The sequence below is a fragment of the Vanacampus margaritifer genome, chromosome 13 (genome assembly GCF_051991255.1).
Source record: "Vanacampus margaritifer isolate UIUO_Vmar chromosome 13, RoL_Vmar_1.0, whole genome shotgun sequence".
Classification (NCBI taxonomy): Eukaryota; Metazoa; Chordata; class Actinopteri; order Syngnathiformes; family Syngnathidae; genus Vanacampus; species Vanacampus margaritifer.
The window spans coordinates 14,177,473-14,204,416 of record NC_135444.1 but is presented as its reverse complement, the minus strand read 5'-3'; the positions used below and the strand labels follow the sequence as shown (position 1 = coordinate 14,204,416).

Genomic DNA, 26,944 nt, shown 5'->3' with positions numbered 1-26,944 from the left:
TTAAGAGGCGGCTCACCGACTCGCCGCTGTTCTTGAGACTGAGAAGGAGGCACGGTAGTCTGAATAGTTAAGACGCAACGGGTGGAAGCGTTACGACCACCTTGTGGATATTTCATTTCACTCACCTTCCTTTTGGGAATTCGCTGCTGTTCTTTTCGGTTCGTACCTTACATGCCAAAGCTGGGGGAACAAATTGGACCTTTTACTTCCACGCGAAGCTTCGCGGTTCTCGCCACGGTCATCGGTAAGCACTGAACATATATTTTTTTAATAAACAGTCAATCATATTATGTTCCGTTCCGTCCAAAACATTACGGAGGTTGGTGGCTTGTTTTATCGACAGGTAATGAAGGATCGATAATAAAGCATGTTGTCAAGGGAGTGCCGTGTAAATTGTGTTGGACGTTATTAACTTCACCACACGGCTCGTATCGACCGAATGGTGCAGTTACAGTAAATTAAAATATATAATTAGCAGCTGGTTAGTGCTAATTAAAATTATAACTTGCACAAAATGTCCATGCTGTAGTGACCAACACCAACCAACCACCGGCACAACAAAGTACATTGCACCTTTTGTTTTTATTTTGTAATTTAGAATTAATAAATAAAATTGAGTCTATATTCATAATTGGCCATTTTGTAACAATGAAATACCATTGTGAAAGACAACTGAGTCATCAACTGGTGTTGATAGTGAAAGTCTCCTCGGTGGCCACTGGGGGGCGAACGAGATCTTTTAAAGTGGAAGGGGGGCTAACTTCTCAAGAAGAACAGAGCAATAACACACAGAATTAATATAGTTATCATGCAAAATACTAGTTATGTGTATGATAGAAATTTGGAGAACAAATAGTGCAAATATCTAGTCTTGTTCAGTTTTTTTTGTATTGAAATAAATTATAATTATATAAATAATGGTGATATTTAAGTCATACATGCAGTAAGCAAGGAGAGATGTCAGAGTGAAATGATTGTGCACACAGTGCTGCGACTTTTATGCAACTTGAAAGCACATTTTATTTGTTTGTCTTTTGTATGGATAGATGGATAGTATTGCAAGGTTTTGCCTCAAGAAAGGAGAGAACAGTATCCAGCCTCGTTAGTTGTCATGATTGAACGAGATGATGTTTAATATAAAATAAAATAAAAATAAAATCATATATTAGTGTAAGTAGTGAAATGGAAGCTTTGTGCTCCACATTCGCTTATTCAATGCTGTCATTTATTATGAATGGCTTTTAACTCGCTCTCCCTCCACGTGGGTGTACTCCTCGCCCCCCCATTGGCTCGTCCCGGGTGAGCTCTCTCCCCATTGGTCCGCCGTGCAGGGGGTTTGGCTAGCGAGCCGACGCTGGATCTTTGGGATACTTTTTGTGTGCGACGACGTTCATTGTCACTCACGTTGCACGGGGAGACTGCGTGGGTACGAGTGAAGCCAAACGTCTCGTCGCCGTGCGTCGAAGTTGAAAGCGTACTTTAAAACCGAGTGGAATATACGTGCTTTTGTTTGGCGTGGACGAACCTCCCCCTTTTTGTGGTGTTTATTCAGCCATCCATGTAGCGTTTAGCTGCGGGTCCACTAAAGCCACGGATCGGCTTCCTCCACGTCGTCCTCCTTTTTTTTTTCTTCTTCTTAATTCTCCCTCGTCGATACCATCCACCTCATCTTCCACCTTCCCCGCGACCCACAGGTTATCGGATGGACCAGCATCCCAGCGCCCGGAGCTGCACCAGCCGCGGGGCTTCTTCGTCCTGCGAGGCCGCCCCCGCCGAGCCCTCCATGAACCTGCACATCCACTCCACCACCGGCACCCGCTTCGAGCTCTCGCTGCCCCAGGAGGAGACTGTGGACGGGCTGAAGAGGAGACTCTCGCAGCGGCTCAAAGTACCTAAAGAGAGGCTCGCGTTGCTGCACAAAGAAACGTGAGTCAAATGTTTCATTAAGATTTAACAGGGGGGGGGGGGGGGGGTATTAGTTTAGTCTGAGGAAGTACTGGCTGCAGGGGTGGGAAACCTACTGCTCGGGGGCCTGACTTACAATTCTAAAATCAAATAAAACCTTGGAAGATGCATATTTAAAGCCCTAATAGCAAGTCATTTTAAATACTTTAGATTGGTTGATAATTTGTAGAAATGCAACGATATGTGTGGACTGACCTATAGTATTGATTTGTGTAAAAAAAAAAATAAATCTGACATAGGAGGTTCTCGCTCGACACCAGCAACATCCATAACATTGACTTGACACCTGTCTGGCTCTGTGTCAGTCAATTTCCCCCTTGAAATGAGTTTTCAAGACTATGTTGGCAGTAACACAAAAATGTATCACAATTCAAAAGCAACCTCTTCTTGTCCTATATTTTTACAAGAGGTATTCAGGTAAGAATTTGTTTATTGTTCTGCTTGCAGGGCTACTTTGAGCTAAATAGATCTTCTCAAACCTGAGCACAGGCGCGGATTGCGCAGGTGTAGCCAATGCTGCGGCAATAGTATTGCAATTACACACAGGGGACGCGTCGGTCACTGGGATGGTATTGACGGGACGGTGCATTGATCAATCCCTCCCACCTTCTAAACAGGGAGGCCGGAATGAATTGATCATGCTCGTGCATTTGTGACTCATAAACGTCAATGCGAATCCAATCTTATAGTTCCATCTGTGGTGCATATTTTTTTTTTCCACCTAAGTGTAACTCTATGTTACATGTCAAGGGTGAGTCATGCTCTTGCGTGCGTCCGTCGCACTAGCACGGTAGGATGGGCGCCGCCTAGATGGCCTCTCTCGTTCGAAGTGAAGCGAAACCATAGCGTAGCAGAATTAGCAAGCCTTCCAAAAGCACAGGTGGTGTTATGCAAAAAGTAAGTAAGAGGGGGGTGGGGGGGCTTTAGAAGATGCAAACAGTACGTATTGTTTTTTAGCCTATACCCACCCTTGCCCATTGTAATCACATCATCCTTTAGAATCTGCCTGCCTCCCACTTTTTTTTTTTTTTTTTTTAAACCCCCCTCCTGCCCTTGTAACTGTAGACCAGCTAGCAAGTCTGTGCCGGGGGTCTTTGTTGAGCTGTACAGGGTGAGATTTGGGTCACGCCTGCTTTTCACTCAGCTGCCCATCGCAAGTGTCGTCGTAGCAGTCGTGTGGATTGCGTCACTTTACATGCAAAGGGAAAGCTCCCTTTAAATGCAACTTGATTATCAAGCAGGACTTTTGATCCAAATTTATGTCTTCAGTTTTTTTTTTTTAATGTTGTATACAATCTGGTTGTGGTTCATAAATTGCGCTTCTCAGTGTAACCTCAAACACCGCCAAATATCCACAGCGAGCAATTGTCAGAGCCTCGCTATACTTGAAATTGAAATATGACAGCCAGATCAATACTTCCCCTTCACCCTCGGCTCTTTTTCCAAACTGGTTTTGAAGTCGGCGCGCCCCCACGGCTGACGGCTGTTCGTGTCTTTGTGTGTGAAGAGAGCTATTGTCAGCACAGTCTAATTATCTTGTTCCTCCCCGAACCCCGCAGCAGACTAAGTTCGGGCAAACTCCAGGATCTTGGCGTCTCCGATGGGAGCAAGTTAACACTCGTACCGACCGTCGAAGCAGGATTAATGGTGAGGCCAGCCTGCCTAGTCGTCCGCCGTTTCAACATGTGTCATTCGTTTCATGTATTTATTTATTTTTTTAACATGAAATATTTGCTTTGTTTTTCCTCGCAGTCTCAAGCATCAAGACCCGAGCAGTCCGTAATGCAAGCTTTGGAGAGCTTAACCGAAACTCAGGTGAGAAGTCGGCGTGGTTATTAGTTAATGGATTTGTAAACTTGATCCTGGTTGGTTTTCTTTTCATAGTAAACAGCATGAGCTGGCTGTCTTGGTGATCTTGAGTTTTCCAGACTGTTGGAAGTTGTTAGTGAGCCCCAAACATATGACATATGCAATGCATTGCCATAATACAAACATATGCCGGGTTTTCAGTGGTGACGTAACATGAACTTGTACACAAATTGCAATGCACCATAGTTCATCACTAACTTACATTAAGTAGCAAGGTTATTATAGTTTTGTAAATTTAATTATAGTTGTTGTTTATTTCGCTTTGAGTTTATTATTTTTTTGAATGTACTTAGTTTTAATTAGTTTTCAGGGTGGCTCTGGTGCCTCTGTCTATTGGCTGCTGCTAGATGACGTCACTTCCGTGTGACACGCTTTCAAACGTCCTTATTCCGGTTATCATCGAAATAAATAAATATTAAATCACATTTAATATCAACCCCAAAAGTTCATGTACTAAATTAATTACCAAAGATAAAAAGGACATTTTTACTGTAATTATAGTTAGTTTTAGTTTGTTTTGTAAATGTAAAATGTAGTTTTAGTTAAAAAAAAAAAAATGTTTTTATTTTAACAATTTTTTTTAAATGTTAGTTTTAGTTATTTCGTTTGTTTTAGTTAACTAAAATAACCTTGTGTAAGGTAAATATTTGTATGGGAACATGCTTCTAGGCCATAAATGTCAAGGCAATTAAATTGCACTCCAATTATACCAGATAGGGGGCTAGTGCAAAAGCATGATTTGAGCTACTGTATTGTGTTTGTGAGAAGGGTCAACTTTGTCACTCCAGCAATGCAGTAGAGAGCGGATGAGCCTCTAAAGCGCAAGCCTCTTTCGCTTGTTTTAATCTCCACTTCTTAAACAAGCCCAGCGAGCGTCATGTGTTAAGATATAACAGGGAGCAAGCAACACCCTCCTGTATCCTAGTAACATCTGCGGTTTCTATGTGGAAGCACCAGCCCTTCTACCTCTGCGGTGATGCTTTCATGTAACACTCACATGCGCAAGCAAGTTTCCAGGAAGTGCGCTGGGGCCTCACACGCTCATAAACCATAGTGCTGGATTGTCAGATGAACGCCAGCTTTCTGAAAGCCAATTGTGCGGCAGTGGGCCGTGAACAACTGCATCTGATGCAAAACCGCTCCTCCGGATTCCGCCGAAAAGCTCGTACGCCTTTTAGGCCGCGTCGGGGTATGACTCAACCTCGGCGATCGATGGCGAGGGTAAACGCGCACATAGACGACGGCGTGACATGCGAAGTGCGCTTAGCGGCTTCCTTTTGCAGCGTTGAGTAACTGCCAGATGTGTGCAAACGCGTCAGTGTGGATTTCAAAACCGGAATAGATGGTGATGCTAATTTAGCAATTCATTTGTGAAATTGCAAAAACGGTTTGGTTTCAAAACTGTTTGGTTTTGAGGCCTCAAGCTTTTGGCTCTTAAAGATTGGATTTACGTTACAAGGTGCAATTGATTAGAGCTGATGTTTATAATTTATTTTTTAAATGCAAACTCCCACTTTCAAGGCTCTGGTTACTCTGCGCTTATTGCAAAAATCTGCCTTGTGACATCAGAGCACATTTTGGCCTGACTTTGCTCCCTGATGTGAACTTTGTTGGCCGCGGAGAGCGTGTGAACTCGTAGCAGCGAAGAAGCCAATGACTTCATGTGTGTAGGTGTGTGTCAGCGGATGGGTGCTTGCACTTCAGAATAGTGAGCTGCCTATCGAGCGCTTTATCTTTGCATCTTTGCATCCTTACTGTCAGGTGATGCATCAACTTAGAATATTCGTCACCCTTGTCTTTATTGGCCTCTCAGATGCATTACTAGTCATGTGTCTGTTGTGTGTGTGGAATTTCTTATACTGTGTTATTGCTGTGCTCATCCTGATTGCAAAACTAATCACAATTGCACAGTCTGGGTCAATGCGGTCAGACTGATAGCAGGGTAAAAGGTTACAATAAAGGCATTCAGCTGCTTTAGTGTGTTTTTATCCAAAGAAATTGATTCCGCTTTATAATTCATGAAGCTGAACGGCACGATATAGATCGCGGCGAGATTTGATTGGAAAATAGAAACACCAAAGCTTTCCTTTCGTTCGACCCCCACTCCCTCTTCCCCTTTAATGCTGGGGCTATCAAAAATCAATCAATGCACTTAGCTCTTAAAAGTGTCTGACACGATAACTGATACAACCATAGACCCAAAAATAGCCTTGGGGAAATGTGTGCGTGTTTGGCAGAGTTGGGGTGATGGGGTGGGGTTAACTTTGGTAGCCTGAGACACTAACCTATGAACCCTCCCAGACCTCTCATATCCTCCTAACACCCACATGTGTTTTGGGCATGTGAGTTGGATGCACAATATGTTGCATTTCCTGAAATAGTGTTGGTCTCGCTAATAGATGCCGCGCCCATATTAGACATAAGATGCGTCATCCACTTAAGAAAATAAACTCAATTGTTCCATCAGGGAAAAAATCAGTAGTAAGTGTAATTATCTCAGTTTATAGGCTATTGTTAAAACACGGGCGGGTAAACTTGTGAGCCAATTTGGGCTATTGCAACCAAAATGGAAGAATTTCTCAACGCATGTAAACAATCTTTCAGATTGAGTAGTCTTACTGCATGTCGTAAAGCATTTAACTCTTTGACTGCCAGACGTTTTCAGAAAAGGGATGCCGTGGGTGCCAGCCAATTTTAAGCATTTTTACTGATCTTTCAAGGTCCATAGAAAATTATGTGTTTGGACTATGGAAACACACATACAACCAAATGAAAGATTGGACTCTCATCTTTCATCAGAAAAAAAAGTTTGTTTCTACCTTATTCCGTTTTTCAGTAATCAACAATAGAAAATAGTTAGTTTCACCTCTGTTTTGAAACAAACGTCTTTTAACGTCTTTGGCACTCCTCTATAGGATTTTACTAAACGTTATTTAACGTTTTTGGCAGTCAAAGAGTTAAGATAATGAAGTTAGGTGGAACGGGCATCTTAAGCGATGTTTAGGTTAGTCAATAACCCTTTCAAATCCTAAATATTGGCAATATTCGGTTTTTGAAAGGTGATGCAAACAGGCGCAAAACCCCCAAAAATACACTCTTATTGGGGGTTTTAAAAATCCCAATAAGACCCCCAGGCTACTCCTTTTCTCACCTGATTATTTGGATTTATAAACGTGATCGGAAATGAACACCTTCTGTGTATATGTGAAAATACGTAAAGTATAAAGCCCAGCCTTTATTGAAATGAGTTGGGGCTCTCCCAAGCAGCTATCAATTAAACAAACTCCCCGCCTCAGTTTGACCGTGATGACAAGGACAATCCTGGCTGCTTTTAATTCCTGTTCTGCCACCTCACTAGAGACTCTGTGCATGACATCTAAGTGGCGTTAAGCCCCTTTCTACTGACAGCCCATCAAAGCACAGCACTAGGCCGGGCTACTCTCATCAACCTTATATGTTATTTTGTGTACATCTTACATATGCACATCCGGGAAGAACAGCGGCGTGGAAAGGATATTTTTAAGAGGATTTGTGCTCCTGTTCAGAGACTGAGGAGATGTCTCTTAGGAAAATGAAAGACGAGAGCTGAAAGCGGAATATTCACAAATTTGGGGCATTTGTTGGCAACCACGTCCTTTCTCCAACTATTGATCTTGGCATTTGACAGAAAGAGAAGGATTATATGTCCCTTTTCATCACACAGGAGTATTTACTCATTGATGCACATTGATGTTGGACTAAAACCCAACCAGGCAAGCAGGCATCACCCTTACCATCCCCCCGTTGCCCTTCCCCCGCATGCAGCCACCTCTTTGTTCATGTCTTAAAGGACCAAACCTGACCAACTGACAAGCCCTTCAAGGCATCACGATGATTGAGGCTTTGAGGTGGGCTCTTGAACCCAGAGCCACACATGGTTGGCTTTCATTTGCTCGCATCCATAGGTAGACCTCAGCATCTTCCCGAATCGATGCCTTGGCCTCGGCTTGGGCTGCGAATTGACAAATTTCCCCTTGAATGCTAACAGATTGCTTTGGGAGGAGGCCGTGTTTTGCCATTGTCGGCATCCCCCGCGGAGGACGCTTACATAGCTGACCCACTTTTCCCCCCCACATACACACTTGCTGTCCTTGCGCACGCTTCCTTCATCCGTGCGCACTTCCTCCTCCACAGGGAGGGACAGATCACGCTCACGATTGGGTCTCAGAGCAGAGTGATGCAAACGAGTGTGATGTGAAAGTCTGAAGAGGAACCTTTGGGGTCACATTCACCTCATTTCCTTTGCTTTGCCTCTTCTGAATGGGCGGATTGGAGAGCGATTGCATTACACTCCAAAACAGGAATTAACTCGTAGTGACAGTCTGGAAGAACATTATATACAGGGTGTCCGTAAAGTTTGGACACATGGTAAATGGGCTTTAAAAAAAAAGGGCTTTAACACTGACTACGTTACCATGCAGTTAACTCATTCACTGTCATTGACAGCTATGGACATCATTTTTATGGGCTGGCAGTGAATGAGTTAATAACCCTTTGAAAACCCAAATATTGGCAATAGTCAATTAAATGCAAAATATCCGCTTACCCTATGTGTCCAGACCTCACGGACACCCTGTATACCGTTGTGTGTCATGTTTCTCTTTCCGATCTTGCACATTATCTGGATGATAGTTAATCAGCTACATTGGCACTACTACTCACACTGGTGTATGGAAGGTGTGAATGTTTGGTGGTGGTTGGAGGGGCCGTAGGCGCACACTGGCAGCCACGCTTCCGTCAGCGTGCCCCAGGGCAGCTGTGTCTACTTAAGTAGCTTACCGCCAGCACAGTGTGAATGTGTGAGTGCATGAATAATGTATCCATTCCATTGTAAAGAGTCTTTAAGCGTCTAGAAAAGCGCTATATAAATCCCATGCATTATTATTACTTGAAATCATTATGATTGAATTTAGGACATAGGTGCGCCAAGAAACTAAAACCTGACTCAATGTATTGGTCAATAGCATGCCCTCCCAGCCACCATCTGAAATAAAGGCTTTTTTAATGCGCATACCTAAAAGTTCTTCCCTCCTTTAGAATGGTAATTTGCCTTTTTGTTACCTAAACATGTGAATTAAAATTTAGATAAAAAGACTATGGTCCAATAATGGCGAGACCCCATCGAGCTGCCGCTCATGTAAATGGAGGCCTTGGTAATGGCGTTAATAAGATGATCACACAGCCTTTTTGCACCTGTGTAATCCCCTTTTGTGATGTATTAATGCACAGCAGGAGAAAGGGGGGATGGGCGGTGTGGGTAGTCAAGGTGTGCTTGAGGGGGTTTTGTTCATTGTGCATCGGCCGGCATCCATTTTTAATGTCCGCCTCTTTGCTTGGCAAGAACAATTTCTCCATCTATACAAGTCGTGACCGCATCATTGTTTTTGTATTCTCCTGGCGATGTGGAGCTTTTTTGATTCAAGTAGCAGACGTCGTGACCGGTAGGCTTGCCGAGTGGGTGGGCGGAGATGGAAAAATGACACGCATGATGGCCACTACAAAGTCTAATGAGGTCAATTATATTGCAATGTCAAAGGACTGGGGCAAATCACAAGTTATTCAGAGAAAACAAAGAGGATCTTCTCTGGGTTCACAGATAATTCCGTAACCGGAGCATTTGAAAATAGATGTAAAATTGGACTAGGAAATGTGTTCAGTCTGAGAATGAGTATGTCAGCCAAAACAGAAGAAGCAGTTGTTCTTATAACACTGCTGTCTTTCAGATTGTTTTTACTTATCAAAATTTTACATCATTTATTATATCTATGCCAATTAAGTCTATTCAAAGACTGTTTTGAGTAGTCATATTTTTCTAAGTCCATGTAAAAGTTTTTCCAAATGTCATCTCTCCATGAAACTTTCCAGTGCATGTATCCGTTCTTACTGGGTTGTTGTCATGTAAACATACCCTCCATCTGTCATATTGTGCCAACCAATGAGATCGGGTCTTTTCACATTGAGGCTCCTCTAGTTTCTGCTTGGCTTGAGCCGTGACCACAAGGAGTGGCTTTAGTGGGAACTTAATTTCACCGTTATGAATGCTATTTCCTGCCCGTCTCTGTTTCATATCAGGCAGTATTACTCATGCCAGTCTTCCTAATGTAGTCTTTGAAGAGCCCCCTGGCTACTTTCAGAATTTAGGGCATGATGCAAGCCATTGATTATTATTTTTTTCTTCCTCTCTTCGTTTGAGTGCCCGTTATTGCATCTTTAGCTGGTACGTGTCCGCACAAAGACTGTCGATAGCGTCCTGGTGCGATCAAACCTTCCCAGTCGATAGGCGGGTTAATAAAATGGCTTAGACAGGTGAGCGGCTTCATCGAGACCAGAATATGGCTGCAGGAGACAGCTGGCCCCTTCCTCTTCTCTCCACCCTCCTATCCCGCCCTCCAAGCCTCTATCCTCTTTTCTCCAGCACAAAGCTGCTCAGTTGTTCATGAATGTCAGCTCGGCGCTGCCAGCTCCCTCCATCTTCTTTCCCTCCCTCCCCCTCCTCCCTCCTTATCTCCACTGCCGTACTTCGCTTAGTGTGCAAAGGAAGAACGACTGCAAATGAGTTCCTTGAACCACAGGGACCCCAATAAATAAAACTGTCAGCCAGAGATGTCGAAAGAAAAAAAGAGGGAAGGAGCCAGAGGCACATCCTCACTGAATATTTCATCACCCACCACCACTACTACCACCACCACCACCAATACTCCCTGACACCCTGCCCCCGCCGCCCGCATCCGCCATCCCCCCTTCTCTCACCATCTTCACCCAACCCCACCTCCTTCTCTCACTGCCCCTTATCACGCTCTTCCCCCATCTCTGCATGGCAACCACAGCCTCCCACTAAACAAAATATCAGCACCTGAATCCGACAGCACTGTGGTATTTAACGAGAGAACGTCTTCTTCATTAGCACCACCCAGCTTGAGCTAATCACGCGTGTGTGTCGGGTTCGGCAAATCCACACCTTGCTTCTTCCCTTTGCATACCACGCAGGCGCCGCATGTGAAAGGAAACAATGCGAGGTCGGCTTCAAGTGAGGCCCCTCGGCTCTGCTCTTCTTGAGTCTCTCATAACAAACCACTACAGAAGTTGCTTTTGTAAAGCTTTGGAATTCAAGTGTGCTGCGAGGAGCACCGGTGGGGGGGAAATAAAGGTTGCAGGAAGAGGAGGAGAAGGAGGAGGAGGAGGGTTTCAGACATGCCTAGAAGCCTCTCTTTTGTTTGCCTGTGATGTTCCAGAGAGCTCTATCTGGTGTTTGTCCTGACGTCAATGCTAGCCAGCCACATTGGCTCTCTCTTGGCCGGGCTCCTGAGAGCAGACAGGCATGTTTGGACTGGAGCTGAGCTGCTATAGCTGAGACCTCTGGGAATCATTCACTAGCCAGCTCGACAGCACTCGAAAGCTCCTCCCCCCCCTGCCTCATCCCCTTACCGCACATACACACTTAACAGACACCCTCCCCTTGTTTCCCTCTCACAGTCTCTGTCCGTCTGAAAGAGGCTTGTTGCTACACGATTGCTCTCGCCAATGTGGCCGCTGGCAAGCAGACTGTGCTGTATCATCCTCCGCCCCCCTTCTCCACTCCCTCAGGAAACGGGGCCCCATTTCAGGTGTTCCACTCGGCAGCCCCTCCGGATCCTCAAGCTGCTTCTCATGCGCGTCTGTCTGAATTCCGCACCTGAAGATTTACTTTGGCTCTTCTTTGTTTAGCATTTGTCGAAATGAAAGTCGTCAATATGCGCTCTGTTATTTATGCGTTTGCTGATTTTGCCCTTTTGATTTGTTTTGTCTGAAGAAAAGGTTGCGGCAGTGCAAGCATTTACGACTGGAGACCCTTTTGTGAGTCAGACTTGGCGGTTTGCAAACATGTTTAGCTCTGAAATGCAAGTGTGAGGGACCAAATTGACTTTATGAGTCAACGGTGACAAAAAATTCACTGTATGAGGTAAAAAATACTCTGAGGCAGTTTTTTATTTTTAATACACTTTGACTTAATGTTTGGAGCTCGGTCTATTGAACATGTACTTAAATATAATTTGAGGAGGAACAAGAGCACCCACAGAACTCGGACTATGGCCAAGTTTTAGGAGAAAGGCCATCTAAAAACTGCTTTGTGGCTAGTGGAAAATTGCGTTTGCCCTCGATTACTCCTTTTCTAACCTGAATAGTTGGTCATATAAAAGCTATCGAAATACCTCGTTTGAAAGCACCATTGGTTTGTGTTCTGCGCATGCTCTATCCAAAAGCAATCCTAAATCTACTTGTACATTTTTAAGTGGACAGCAGTAGAAGTGTGTGTGTGAGAGAGTTTTTTTTAAATTCAGGTTGAGCCAAGATGCACACAAAAAATGGTTATACTGTATGCGGAGTCCATCTGTTTTCTTATCCGACACCTACGTGTCATAGATGAAGCTTTGTTATATAAATGTATATGTAAGTCCCGTACAAACAAGCAAGGCCACACCAGGGTGGAGCCAGCAGTTTCACCCCATCTTCCAACCTCCCTCAAACTAAACACCACCATTGATGCCCCCCATGGCTTGTGTAATTAACTGTGTGCTATGGGCCAGCAATACTCACTCTCTTGACAGCTGCCAGTCAAGCGACCCCCCCCCCCCCCATCCTCTGCCGATTTTGCGCCTTGCCTATTACGCCCTTCCCAAGTAGCTTCTCATGCGGCGCCCAACCCTGCTATCACACCCAGCCTTAGGCCTGCTGGGTTTGTCGTCTTACCACAACAGTGTAATCATGGTGGGTGTGGACTGTATCAACAAGACCCTGATAGGCAGCGTTTACACTCCCAAAGTGCTGAGTTTGTGTTTATCCCAAAGCCTGCCTTGTATGCTGATTGTAATCACCTTCCTTTAACTCAATGTTGAAATGGCAGCTGTGAGCTCATCCTTGTCCTTTCACCTGCCTCTCCTTTTTGTGTTGTTGTCGTCACACACCTATGTCAATACAATGTGCAAAGGTCACCCTGGCAATATAGGGAGACGACGGTCGATAGAGAAATAAATAAGCAGGTCTGAAGAGAGAAGAGTGATTGAGGGCAGAGCCTGCTGATTCACAGGGTTAACCACCGGCCAACATCTCAGGAGCAATCCCAAAAGTCTTGACAGTAACACCTCTGCTCTTCCCCGCCCCCAATACTCTTTCACACGCATCAGTCATAAGAGAAGTGCCGGCATTTATCTGCTTTTCATGCACAAACGAAGAAATATGTCGCAACTTGGCATTCCCACAATCAGTTAATTAGATGATATCAATGTCAGGTGTTAAACTTCACACCCTCATTCCACCTTTCTAAAAGTTGCATGGTTGACTTCATCTCCTGCAATCAGATCGCCTACATGACAGAGACCTGGTAGGAAAGAAAGCCTTGGCTTGGTTCTCATTTTGCCACTTCCTACTCTCCTCCTCATTTCCGTCTTCCTGTTTCCCCCCCTAACACCCTCCCTCCATTATGTCCTACCAACCCTACCTCTGTAGAGACAGTTTGTGTGCATAGTTTGTTGAAAACTTACTGGACAGATACTATACATTTGCATCTGCTACTGCTTGCAGACCCTAAGAAAGCTTTGAGTGACTTTCGCAATAAAACACGCAATCACATGCACACGTGGTTTCAGCAACGAGTGGCAAAAAGATGCAGCAAAGTCATATGCACGCAAAGGCCAGCACAACAAAACTCTTGTTGTTTAATGCGAATCCTCTAGCCAAGTTGTGACAGGTCGGCTGTGTCTGTGTGGAGTTCTTGTGTGTCCATCCGGGCCACTGGCGGGTCAGTGAATCCCCTCTACACACACATGCCATTTAGACTCTGTTGCTGTTGTGAGTGCTCCAAAAATGGGCATCCCTTCCAGATCCGCTGCAGACAATTGTCCATTCTGTGTATGCGAGGCAGGCGGGTTGTATTTCCTGGACGTAGGACTGATTTTTCAGGCCCTAAGCCAGAGAGAAGGGTGGCTTTTGTCCCCGTGCTGAATGACACTGCTGACTAAGAACGGGCCCAAGGGCAGTGGGAGGCGAGTGAGAGTGGGGGCTCTGTTTGTGTGTTTTCGAACAGTCAGCCTCATCCAGCAGATGTAAATAGCCCAGTGTTAGAGAATAGTGATTGATTGCAGGATTGGCCTAATGTGGTGCGTCTGTGTCTCCATAAGAGTGGGAGCTCAAAGCTCTGTTGTTTGTGTTTCAACGGATGTCCACTGTTCATTGACAGAAGAGGAAGTCGGCGCGCAGGGGAGCTTCTCGGTTTTTGACTGCAACAGTTCTGTTGCCTCTGCTAATAAGGCTGTATTCATCACAAGTCAGTTTGTTGGTATTAGGCATTATAGTGATATTAACTTTGGGAAAGGGCCCGGGACGAGGATGAACCCATTACAATTTGGCAGACTCACTTTGAATCTCGTTAGTCATCCAGCGTGGTGGGGAAATGAGGAACAATTGGTAGCTCCTGACTTTAGAGTGGATGGACAATGTATCATGTTATGAATGGTGTTGTTGCAGATGTGAAAAATCCAGGTCCAGAAACTAAAGTTTGTCACAGTGGCTTTAGCCACAGGTGCTTCTACTCATGTGGCAGGTGAACGAGTTGCCTTTCAAATGAGGTATTCCAATCGCGTTTATATGACTAGATATTTTAAACGCCGGCAGCTCACTTATCTGCCCATTTAGTAGACGCTCCTGTGGCTAAAGCCAAACCGTGGAATGGTTTTACTTTCTGTCCCTGGATTTGCCACCCCTGTCTTGTTGTGGGCCTGTATGTGTGTTTCCTTTTAGGCACAGATCAATCAACAAATGGCAATTGAAGCACTAACTAGTGTTGTGCAGACCTTAGCGCTCATCTTTGAAAATCAAATCTTTTTTCCATCCACAGGTCAGCGACTTCTTGTCTGGCCGCTCACCCCTCACGCTGGCACTCCGCGTGGGTGATCACATGATGTTTGTCCAGCTCCAGCTGGCAGCACAGCAGTCGGGCGGCCCTCAGCTCCAGCACAGGCACCTTATCACCCGGGGCAACTCGGACGCTGCAACGGGCCAGCCCACAGGACAGCCTTGCATCCCTCAACCGCACTCTCACCTCCCTCATCATCCACACAACCCCCACTTGCCTCAGCCAGGCCCCTCCACATCCTCTTCCACCAGCACCTCAAGCTTCCCTCTTCCCTCCGCACACCACCAGTCCCTGCCCCCCATGTACCATCAATCCCCATCGCCCATTCCTCACTGCAGCCCGGCTACCCCTCAGCCTCCTGCCCGCTCCCCTCGCACGTCGTCGCATGTCCCCGGGAGTCTGTTCCGGTCTCCTCCTCATCACCTGCGGGACCATCACCACTACCACCAGCCTTCCTCAGGCCAGGCCAGCCACAACATGGGGCAGGCCAGCCCTGTAGCCCCCGTTTTGTGCCCTGAGGTAAGTCTGAAGCATCATCTTACTATGCACGATACTGGATCATGCCTAGAAATTGTTGCTTGTCAGTAACATAGCCACCATCTTCGGCAGTTTATATTGTTCCTATGAGAATGCCTTTTTATAAAAGTTACCCGACCAAAAGGTCTAACCAAAACGTCCGATCAGCCACACACGACACATCTACCACTCTCATAGGATATTGCAGAGGTTTCACTTTCACTGTTGAATGTCTAATTAGTTGCCTAAGGTGCCAAGTTTGGCCTGTCCTTTATACCATGTCATTTTAGTCCGTAGTGTATCAAGTGTGCATCAATGAATTTTGACAGTCGGGACACCCTTCCGTCCTCGTCAATCCGTTAATATTTCAAGCTGAACTGTCAGTCCGTCATTCGTTGATTGCTCAACAAAATTAGCATCTTTCAATGTTTCCGTCGTTCGAAGTGGGCAAACGTCAATGTTCCGACAGTTGTCATTCGTCAGTTTGTCACCAAAATACGACATTGGCAGATTGCCGAATTTATTGACGGATTGACGATTACATTGACGGACAAAATCCCCTTCCATCAATGCTAAGTTCGTCAATTTTTTAAAGTTTCCCGTCAATCGTCAACAAATTGGGCATCCGTCATTGACGGATTGACAGACCCTCCGTCAATATTAACGGAATGCCCACCGCTGGTGACCCGTTAATCATATTGATTCTTGTGTGCATTTCTCTTAGTGGTTGCATCATGACGTAAATGTCACTTGGTTGCTCGAAATCTTTGCTCCTCAAACTAACTGTTTTACACATGATGGTACTCACTTTACTGCCATTTTTTTGTTCCAGGCCAGCTGCAGCACCAACAGCCCAAGTAGTGGCACTAGTTCATCAGCACGCTCCCGTAAACCTGGCGCCATCATTGAAAGCTTTGTGAACCATGCTCCTGGAGTCTTTTCTGGGACCTTTTCAGGTGAGATTTATTGGTACTCTTGGCAATAAACATGCACACGCTCCTCTGGAGTGTGCGAGTGGTGCTATATTTAGAGACGTGCTGTAATACTCTGCTTCCTCTCTTCTCAGGCACTTTGCACCCGAACTGCCAGGACAGCAACGGGCGCCCCAGACGAGATATAGGTACCATCCTTCAGATTCTCAACGACCTCCTGAGCGCCACACGTCACTACCAGGGCATGCCGCCGTCCCTCACCCAACTGCGCTACCAAACCCAGTGCGGCACGCCCAGCTCGCCGTCCCCGTCGCCGCCTCCCTCGCCCCCGGTGGTCGGCCCGACGGGACTCTCAGCCAAAGCTACCTCGGTGCCCACCGGCAATCCCAGCAGCCCTCCACCGGCCCTTCATCCACTGGTGCAGTGCCAGAGCCAGATCCGCATGTGCAAGCCCCCTGGTGAGTGACTTCGCACATGAAAGCGTGACACAAAAACACAGACACACAAACAGGCACATTAATTCACTGCGCATCCCTTTGAAGCACTCGCGACACAGATGTTCCTGCTGTTGCCTTGAAAGACTGTGTTCATTTCCAGTTCATCATTTTCTTGATCAGCAGCTGATTTATTTGTGTCTTGATAATGTGCCAAAGAAGAAGTAGATTTAAACGACCTAAGAAGTTGGTATAGCCCAAGGGTCTGCAACCTGCGGCTCTGGAGCCACATTTGGCTCTTAAGTCCCTCTCCTTTGGCTCCCTGTGGATCTCTAAAATAATTAGTAGAAATTAATGTTTTTTACACAATTGTTTTTATTAATTTTGATAAAATATTCTTCAAATGAATTCCTGATTTAGATAAAATAATATTAACTATTTAAAAAATGCCAGTGTCCAAATTATTGTCAAAAAAAGAAAATTGAAATTGCCAAAAATGTCAGATAATTGAATAAAAAGGCACAAAAGAAAACATTTAAAAAGTAACCATAAAATGTCCGAAAAAGGAAGAGGCAGAAAATGATAATAAAAAATACCGAAACTGAAGACGAAAGGTAGAAGAAAATGAATCTGTACGTATTGAATGCTGCATATATTTGCGTTATGGTGCAGCTCTAATTAGCTCTTAGGCCCTCAGTACATTAGACCAACACTAACACCGTTTCCTGCATCACAATGTTCCAATGTTTTGCGGCTCCAGACAGATTTTTGGTTATTTATTTGGCCGAAAGGGGCTCATTTGGCAGGAAAAGTTTGAGACCCCTGCTATAGCCTTTTGTGAAAGACTGAGGTGAAGGGGTTGCTCTGCTAAGAAATGCGATAAAAGCCTCTCTTGACTTTTTCAATCAGGCATCACTTCTCATGCAGCAAGTTAGCTTTGTTGATGTGCACCAAGGAGATAGGTTTACCCCTTCCACCCCGGGCAAAGCTATGTTTAGAGTAGATTAGGCTTCGGCTGCTTTAAGACGACAGGGGTGTGTACAGCTCCATTGCCCAATGCCCAAGGGCGGTGCTGGTGCAGGTGCTGGAGTTCAGATGACACTCTTTTAAAGCACCTTTCCGGCCGGAGACACAAGATTTGGAGTGTCGGACAGATGTCCTGCAGAGATAACATTGAGCCAGTGTTGTAAGGTTACACTAAGAGAAAACAGCATTGTCTTGTGCCGCCTCCTTATCTCCTGTCGGGGAAATGGAGTTTGCTGAAGTAGTCCGCTGGGTTCAGTCCTGAGATGCAGGGAATCTTGTTTAATGTTTGCTTTTGTGAGAGCAGAATAGAGGTTCAGTTTTAGCAGCTGACTGACCGGGAATGTACAGTCGGTCCTGTATCACCCCCAGTGCCCTCACAAGTGTCCAGTGAACAGTTGGAATAACACAGGCTTATTTTCCTAACTTAGGGAAGACCTTTCCCTCGCTGCCTCCACCCCTGTTACTCCCACCCTCCCCTTGTCCTGTCGCTACATCTGCACTCAACAGCCCACGCCATTGCAACCCGCCCCCCACTCCCCCCATTTGCCGTCCAAAAACAGCCTCGCCTGAAAAATCCATCTGTCCATCTTCCGCCTATTCAGCCTCCCTTGCTTCGTTTTCCATGCCTGTGTTGTGCATCAATACTGTACATTCTCTGTGTTCATTCGACCTTTAAATAGATTTATTCTGAACTCCAGCACTGGGGGGGTTGTTAAAACCACAACACTAAGCCGTCATTCATCATAAGGGTGTTAAATCCTGTCCTTCAGCGAGCCAACTGCCCACGGATCGTCCATGGCTTCCAAAAAGAATGGGTGAAAGAAAAGCTTGTCTTGTGCCCTGTTTTGACTTTACAGTCCTTGCCTCAACTTCCTGCTATCTTGCTATGAACCAACTAGCTGAACCAAACCTGGTGTGGTTGACTAATACAATGAGCCCTGGTCTCTTTGTGGCTGCTTGCATCCCGTTCTGCATGGTGTCCAATGGAAGCCATTAACTTAGCATGCTCGGGAAGCCTTATCTGCAGACACCTGACGGATGACTTACTGGACTTAACACTGCGGCTTAACTCTACTTCACAGAGGCCTGCCTCCATTCAGCCGCAGGACTAACCAGTCTGTTCCGTCCCCCTCAGTATGTGTACGCACTTATACTTGAGACAGCCTCTTGAAAATGTCACATAGCTGGGTTCTCTCCAGAGAGCCTTTACCCTTTTCCACTGCAAGTTCATGTGCGGGGAGGATAAGACAAGCGTAAATAAAAAAGCTTGACACGCTCGGCCTCAAAACGGCTGGTTAAAAGCTTGGTTTCGTGGCTCTGGTGAAAGGACTTGCTGAGTTTGAGGATTTTTCAGCTCAGGACTCACGGCCTGGCAGGCTGATTGTTAGATAAATTCCATTACTGGGGAGGGTGGACCTCCCTTCAGCTCCCCTGCCCAGTCAAAGCCATTGTGTAGGGGCCAGGGACAGGGGCTGCATACAGGGCACCAGGCTGAGCCATTGTGGAGTAGAGGAAGGGAGGGCTTTGGGATTATAGGGCTGCCTTTTAGTCCGTCTCCCACTGCAGCTGCCTTAGTTCAACACAGGCCCACAGAATAGCGCTCTGAAAGCTCCTGCGGGCCCCCCCTTCCGGATCTCTTCACCCCCACTTGTCCCCTTTAGATTTGTCAGGTCACATTAGCGTCCCGGGCAAGCCAGACGGGAAGGGGTGGGTGAGGAAGAATCTGAGCTCTTTGACTCCCTGCATTTAAGCTTCGACCGGCTTGAACCGATTCCGTTGCACCCGTTATCCGTTGCTAAGACCCGCTCACACGTGCGGGGCAGCTCAGCGACTGGTGACGCAGTACAGCTTGGCGAAAAGCCAGTCAAGCACATCAGGTGCCCTTTCATTTTCGACAAGGAGAGAAGAAGGGAGAATGCAAATGAAGTCTAAAAAGTCATTGACGAGCGTGTGTCCCTGCAGGGCTGTCAGCGGCCTTTCACTTGCTGTCACAACGCTCATTTTAGCCCCCCGTTTTTGATCGGCGGCAACGCTCATTTTAGCCCCCCGTTTTTGATCGGCGGCGCGTCTCATTGGCCGCTTTGCTGTTTTGTACTGCAGAGCTACATTGTTTTTCCCAGGTGGCTTCCGCCACCAGCGGCTTGGAATGTCAAGTTAAAGTCATTTCATTGGACTAAAGAAACCTTCAGTCCTTGGTTCGATTGTTTTTGAGTGCGTTAGTCGATTGAAGGCGCTAAATGCTTAGCACTTCTGTGCAAACTTTTAATGATTTCAATCATTATGCAGCATCAGTTCTTGTTCTCAAAAAGTTGAATCAAAGGCTTGATAACCAAAAAGAACATCAGTTGACTTTGATTCAACTTTTGCGGACAAGTACTGATGGTACAGTTCCCCTAGGATGACTGAGAATTCACTTACATGATACCCCTTAGTGTTTAACTTCAAATGAATGCCGCTTTGTTTAGTCTATTGTCAACCTAACCAAATCAAAACAGTACATGAACGCCTTTATTCTACCAAGCAGAACAGTTTAGTTTTGTACAGTTAGCCTGATCTGGCTTGAATTTCCTGCATACATATCAACGTCATACTGATGCGATGTAGCCTGCCAACAAATTCCACAAAAACAATCTGACTCCGCAAACAAAGAACAACAGCAATAGAGGCCATCCAGCATTTCTGTGGTCTGACTTCATTCTGTCGACCAGTCGACAGACTGCAAGCTAGCTCCACCCTGTAGATGGTGGGTACTAAATAGTGTCATCGTGTCTGACAACTTCTGACAGGGCGAAGTCCTTAATGGGCGTGCTGTTAGCAAGCGGCGTGTTAGTTGTCCCTTTTCTTTTGACTTTGCAAAATTACGAGTCATGGCTTGAATCTTGTCTCCCCCAATCGCGTCTTCCCCTCTTATTTAAGATCTCCGGGTGCTTTTTAGTGAGTACCGTACCGACCGGTCTTTCCTTCCTGTTGGACATCAGTTTTCATGTTTCTTGTTCAGGTTGAGTCCGTTAAGAGAAATTTCGTTGCTCTGTACTTCACCAATCTTTGCAATTTCATTGAAGCGTTCAGGTTTGCCTTGTGTCCTGTCTACTGCACCCCCACTTTTCTTTTACCCTGCGTCTCCCCCTCCCAACCTCGCCCTTCACCCTATCTCAGCCCTTGGTCTTGTTGCTGGGCTGGGCTGACACATCGATTATTCATAGATCACATCTTCTTCGTCCTCTTCTTCTAAGTCTTTGCGGGCTTCTTTCAAAGCACAAGTGGAAGAAATGGAATTGTTTGTCCCTCCCATTCACTTCCTACTTCTCACTGGGTCCTCCAAGGTTATTGTGCTCACGTCAAAGCTCTTACAGTCAGGCTCTGGGCCAGTCAGCCAGCATGAATGCATGTGTGTGCACGTGTGTGTGTGTGTGTGTGTGTGTGTGTGTATGGTTTGTCCCTCTTAGCCAGCCCTAATAATAGCCCTACTGTCATAAACATAGACTGGAGATCCCTGCGGCCAGCTGTGTCCGGCCCAGCCGCCCAGGGCTCCGGGAGTGACGCTGATGAATGGTCGCACACACACATGCCTGCACGCAAAGACACACTCGCACTCGTTTTGGCGGCGCTCCAAGCACATTCCCAAAACACTTGCCAAGCCAAAGGCCGTAGACCTCCTACTGCACCATCAAACTGCCTTTTATACTCGCTGTTTGTTGTATTAGCGACTACTTTTTGGAAAGTAGAATTGAAAATGCTTTGGCGTAAGGCGAAGCAGGAGGACCAGAGAGGGGGGAAAAAAAATCTTGCTGTGATGTGTTAGGGTAGGGATAGGCAACTTCAATGATGGAGGTCCCCAATTTTTTTGTGGGGGAAATTAAATAACGGATCAAAACCAGGAGACCCCCCCCCCCCCCCTCCCAACCACAGCCTGCTCCTCAGAGATGCCATTTCAACATTCTTGCCGATCTCTAGCAGTCAATGACAACAAATTTCCTATTCACTGTGGCGAGTATTTACAGAGGCGGAGGACAAAAGCTCGGGGGGGGGGTTGAAGCCCACGCGGGGTCCACAAGTCATTCCGATGGGGGGTAGAGCAAAGGAGGGCATAATCGATTGGGAAAACTGCCACAGACTGCTGATCCTTTACCCTCCGCCCTCCATCCTTGCTCTCCCCTTGGGGGAGGAATTCCTTAACCCTCCCCTCCAGTGCCCCTTCCTCACACTGCCCCACCTAGCAACATCCCTGGGGAGGCAAAGGAGGGTGGGAGGTAGTGGGAAAGGGAGATGGGGAGGAGAAGAGGGCTCTGGGTCAATGAGCTGAAAGTAGGAAGCCATAAAGGAAGAAAAAATAGAAGAAAAACCCAATCTCCCGTCTCTCTCGCTCTCTCTCACCGCGTACAATTTCCATTCGCTTGCATTTTCTATTGAAAGCCAATAGCGTTGTCCCGCGCCCGAGATGGATGGCTGCACTAGAGCTAAGGTTTAATCAATAGGTCTTTTTAATTTGCCATCGATCCACGTTAAAAGCTACTGCGGCTGTTGCTGTGTGTGCGCCGTGTGTGTGTGTGTGCATGCACCGTTTCGCCCCGCACGTGTGTGTTTATGCGCGCAAATATGCGATGCCGGATCGGAGCCACAACGCGGGGATGGGCCGACCCGCTTTGCTTTATCGACATGGGAGCCTGTTATTTCATTATTTAATTCCCAAACAGATACTAATGGAGCTGGCTAATAGATTGTGGTTGCGTTCACCTTCCTTCAGAACCCTGTATACAGTATAGATAGATATATGTGTACGTAAGGCGAACCAGACTTTCACAATTAAAAACCGGGACGCTACAATTTCACTGAAAGTCAAATCTGCAATAAATTCTCACCAGGAACTATTTAGAACAAATTTAATCGTTAGTCTGGTGGTTGTGTTATTACTTTAGCTAATGCTAAATGCTATCTTGGTTGACAGTTCAACAGCAGTAAACAAAGCAATGCACTCACCATCATCCAACCTTTTTTTTTTTTTCCTCGGTGCCAGCAGCTATTAGAAGCTTGCTATTTGTCAAACTATTGTTTAATTTTCTGGTATTGTTTCATTTATGAAAGCAAAGCATTATGTTACATTTTTAGTACCAGTATACTGTGTAACCCAAAGGAGGAATAATAATATTCAATTTTCTCCAAAAGAAAGAACAAAGGACAATGAGCCAGACTATGAACACAAACCAAACTCCTCTCTAGCTGTAGATGCATTTCTTGTTTATTGAAAGCATACTGTGCAAGTTTCCCCAAGCTAACTTTTGTCGTCTCCTCTCCCAACCCAGGCGACCGAGTCCGGCAGACGGAGAACCGCGCCACCCGCTGCAAGGTGGAACGTCTGCAGCTGCTGATGCAGCAGAAGCGGCTGCGCCGGAAGGCCCGGCGGGACCAGCGCGGCCCCTACCACTGGTTGCCCAACCGCAAGGCGGGCCGCAGCAACAGCAACAGCAGCATGTCCAGCGAGGGCTCCCTGGACCTGGACTTTGACGACTCGGTGTGGAAGCCCGACGTCAAGGCCGACCTGAAGTCCGAGTTCGTCATGGCCTGAGAGGAGGAAGGACGCATGGAGCAAAGTCGGGGGGGAAAGCCCCCCCCTCCTTGCAGACTTCAATCGCGTCATCCTTCACAGCAGCGGGACTTTGTCTGACGGATTTGGACTCGTCTCATGACGAAGATGAAACCTTGAATTTGAGCATAGCAGAATTTGGTGGGTGGTGGTGGTGGTATTTTTTGACTTTTTCCTGTGTGTGTGTGATACGGCGCACTCTGGACAGTGACTAAGAGCTCCAAGTGGACTTCCCGACAGGACACAAGCACCAAATGCCTCAGTGTTCTTTCCCATGCCACCCCCAGAATGGCAGAGCTGCCGAACTCTTTGGAATATCGCGACGGGCATTCTTTACTGATCTCCAAACTCACTCGAGCAGTCCGCTTCTGACCTGTTACAGGCTGGTTCAATGTCTCTTTTTGTCGTTTGTTGTTGTTTTTTTTTGAACATACTATTTTATAAAGCAGAAAAGAAGATGTAGCATTGTTCACAAAGCATTCAGGTTTTCATAGAAACGCTCAAAACGTTGATTTGCACAGGATCTTGATTTCTAACTAGTGTGCAGAAATAATATGGACGTATTGCTAACAACCTCAGCGATCGGAGTGGTAACAGAATGAACAGAAAGTACTTTAGATGGGGGATTTAAAAATCTTTACAAAAGAAAATTATGACATTTAATAAGAAAGCAAAATCTATTTTTTGTTTCTATTCTTATCTCGCTGTTTTCCAAAAGCAGCAGCCCTTTGTGGTTTTGTGGTTGGCTACCAATTAACATTCGTTCATTCATGATGTGCTTCATGGCGGCCGAATGAATCGCAAGCCAAGTAGATGGTGTACATACACGTGGAAATTGGCAAAGAATTGTTAAGGTGTATGTTGCTCGTCCCCCCCATATTTGTCATCTTCTCTTCATATTTGACCTAACACTCCCCCTTACTACCATTTTTAAGCCCTCCCTGCAATTCCTATTTTTATTGGCAAAGTGTGGGGAAAAGTGTGATCAGTGTGTTACCTAGTGCCTCCACCGGGACATCCATGAACATATCACAGTTTTGCTGCTACACACTTGACAAAAAAAACAAAACAAAAAAAAGTCAGGGCGAGTTTTCTTTGCATGCTGATGACGTGGGAATGAAATGGAAAAAGAAGAGCAGAGGTGAAGGTTCACATGCATGAATTTCTGATGAAAATGAAAAAAAAACAGACAGTGCTGCTTTCGTTAAAAGTTTTTGTAATTTTGACTCGTGCGTGTTCGGGGGAGACGGAAAAAAAAAGGACGTCCTATGAAAGTATTAACAAACCAGAACAGATGAAGTTAAGTGTGCCCCCCCCCCCCAACTGAACATTCCTGTTATGTGACAATGAAGTTGGAGCCAATCCCCCCCATAAAAAACTTTGAAGCCCCCCCCCCCCCCCCCCTTTCACGCCAGGAGACCGAGGATCACGTATGGACGCACTCGAGGAACCAGCGGAGCTTTTTCCACGGAACTTTGTCCGAACTATTGAGCGCCCCGCCACGATTGCACTCCCAAGAGATTGCAATGAGAGATTACCATTTTTTTGGGGTCAACCTCATCTTTTTGTTAAGTGGCCTTACCGTTCACTAAGAAATTGGGGACAATGGGGACGGGAATGTTTGTTTGAACTTTCTGTATTGATTTATCACCAAGACACCACTTTTCATAGCCCCTTTTGCACTGCCTGTAAAAGCCCACGTTTGTCCGCCTTCTTTCTGTGTTGCTGTTCTTTTTAAATGATGCGGAATTGGGGTAGAAAGTCGAACCTAGCAATTCTCCGCTTTTGGATGTAGTGCCCGAAGTCCCCTGTGTAGCCTATTTACACTGCATTAAAAACAAAAAACGGCATTTTTCTGCATTTTGGATAAAAAAGGCAAACGCGGAATAGGGTGTCAAAGCTGACTTTGAGTTTTCCACTTAGGAGTACCATAGTAAAGTTTGCCGCAGTTGAAATGTCACAACGAATGAGGCAACCAAGTCATACCCGGCAAGTTTCCGTCTTTGGGGTGGTAGTATCATTTTACATTGTTAGGCCTCCTTTTCTGTTTCGCTTTTGTGTATAAACGTCACCAACATTGAATGTGGGGACAAAGTCAGTTTGGCAAAATTTTAGTTTTTGGACATAGTATCTTTGTGTAAAAGCCGCAACCCCCTTTTCCCGTGTCACTGTTGTGCATAAACGAAACCGACAAAGAATGGGGGACAAAGTGGATTTGGGTATTTTTCATGTTGTTTACCATGATGGTATCAATTATACACAATAGCGACAGAATCAGGGGACAGAGTTGACTTCATAAATGTCCACTTTTGGAGGTAGTATCTGTTGGCATTGTCCTGCCTTCTTTCCCGTGCCGGTGTTGTGTTAAATATCAACAGCACGGAATAATCCTCACAATTTTCAGCCTATTGCCTTCAGTGGTTGGCTGTAGCTATTTTTTCCTTTGTGTGTAAATGCCGTAATTTTCCTCTATATGAAGTTCCACCCTTTTGGAGGTAGTATCATAGTGTAAAAGCACCCCCCCCCCCCCCGGATTTCCATGTCGCCGTTGTGTATAAACTTCACGACACAGAATTGGGGGATGGCATTACCGATCAATGTTCCACCTATGGGAGGTAGTATCTAAGCCTGTGTAGCCCATTTTTATACTTGCATGTAAAAAAAAAACTGCATTTTTCAATTTACCAACCTCTGCTAGTACTGTACCAGATCCGTGTATTAGGATATTTCGTAATGGCGTTATTGTCCTGCCTTTGCTGGGCTCTGTGAAAAAGGCAATGGCGGATAAATGCGGGTTATTTTGCAGGATGTGTGCGAAAAGAGGCTGAGGTCTCCCAAGGACACGGGGCATGTGTTGTTTTGTGTTTTCTAGCTGGTGGAGTCTCTATTATGTCAAGGCTTCTGTGCCTTAAAATGTTGCCCTTGCAGTGTCGATGAAAAGTTTGTTTTCATGTCGTCATCCCAACCTCACGTCCCTGAAAAGAAAAAAAAAAGAGGCTAAATTTGAACTGTTCACGCTATTAACTTGGCACAAAAGAGCCAGAAAGGTCCTGTAAGGACCACATGCACTTCCTTTTTCCTCGGATCCAACATTACCAAAAGGAGTTTATCCGCCTGTCCCTTCACTCCCCTGTCAAATTCTATTTATTTTCCTTTTGTATATGTATGAACTATACTCTGTGTGTGCCTCACTTCTGTGTGAAATTGAAAAAGATGACAAAAGATGATAGAGCATTACAGAGGGATACAAAAAAAAAAACATGACGTCAATGAAATTCCCGATCTCAACAGTTTCAGTTGCCTGTTCTTACTTGTAGCCAACTATTGGAATTGAACCAGACTCAAGAATACAATTTACAATGTTCTTACTCTAGACCGGTGTAGCACATGTGTGACTGTATTAATTTATGAAACCAAAATGGTAACTGTGAATTACGTATTTCTTTGTGCATTTTTTTAAGTGGGGGGGAAACAAAGCAGCAGCTCTTGCTCGTGTCTGGATTTTTTTTTCTTCCTGTTGGTGGAAATATAATGGAAACAAACCACGTTTCTTAAAAAAAAAAAAAACTGAAAAATTGAAAATATATATGAATATATTTTTTTCCTTAAGCAATACATTTCAGTGTGACTTGTGATAGAACATTTTCTTTTTTTAGGTAATAAATAAAAAAAAAAAGCCAAAATGAGAATACAA

General features: G+C 45.5%; 1 protein-coding gene across 1 annotated transcript; it reads left to right on the top strand.

The window, feature by feature from the left end:
• On the top strand, window positions 1-26,944 carry midn (midnolin). The gene is made up of 8 exons (XM_077583674.1): window positions 1-244; window positions 1,695-1,926; window positions 3,525-3,612; window positions 3,718-3,780; window positions 14,744-15,280; window positions 16,110-16,233; window positions 16,344-16,667; window positions 22,970-26,944. Exons 1-8 carry the CDS (start codon window positions 172-174, stop codon window positions 23,230-23,232), a joined length of 1,704 nt encoding a protein of 567 aa, XP_077439800.1. The 5' UTR covers window positions 1-171; the 3' UTR covers window positions 23,233-26,944.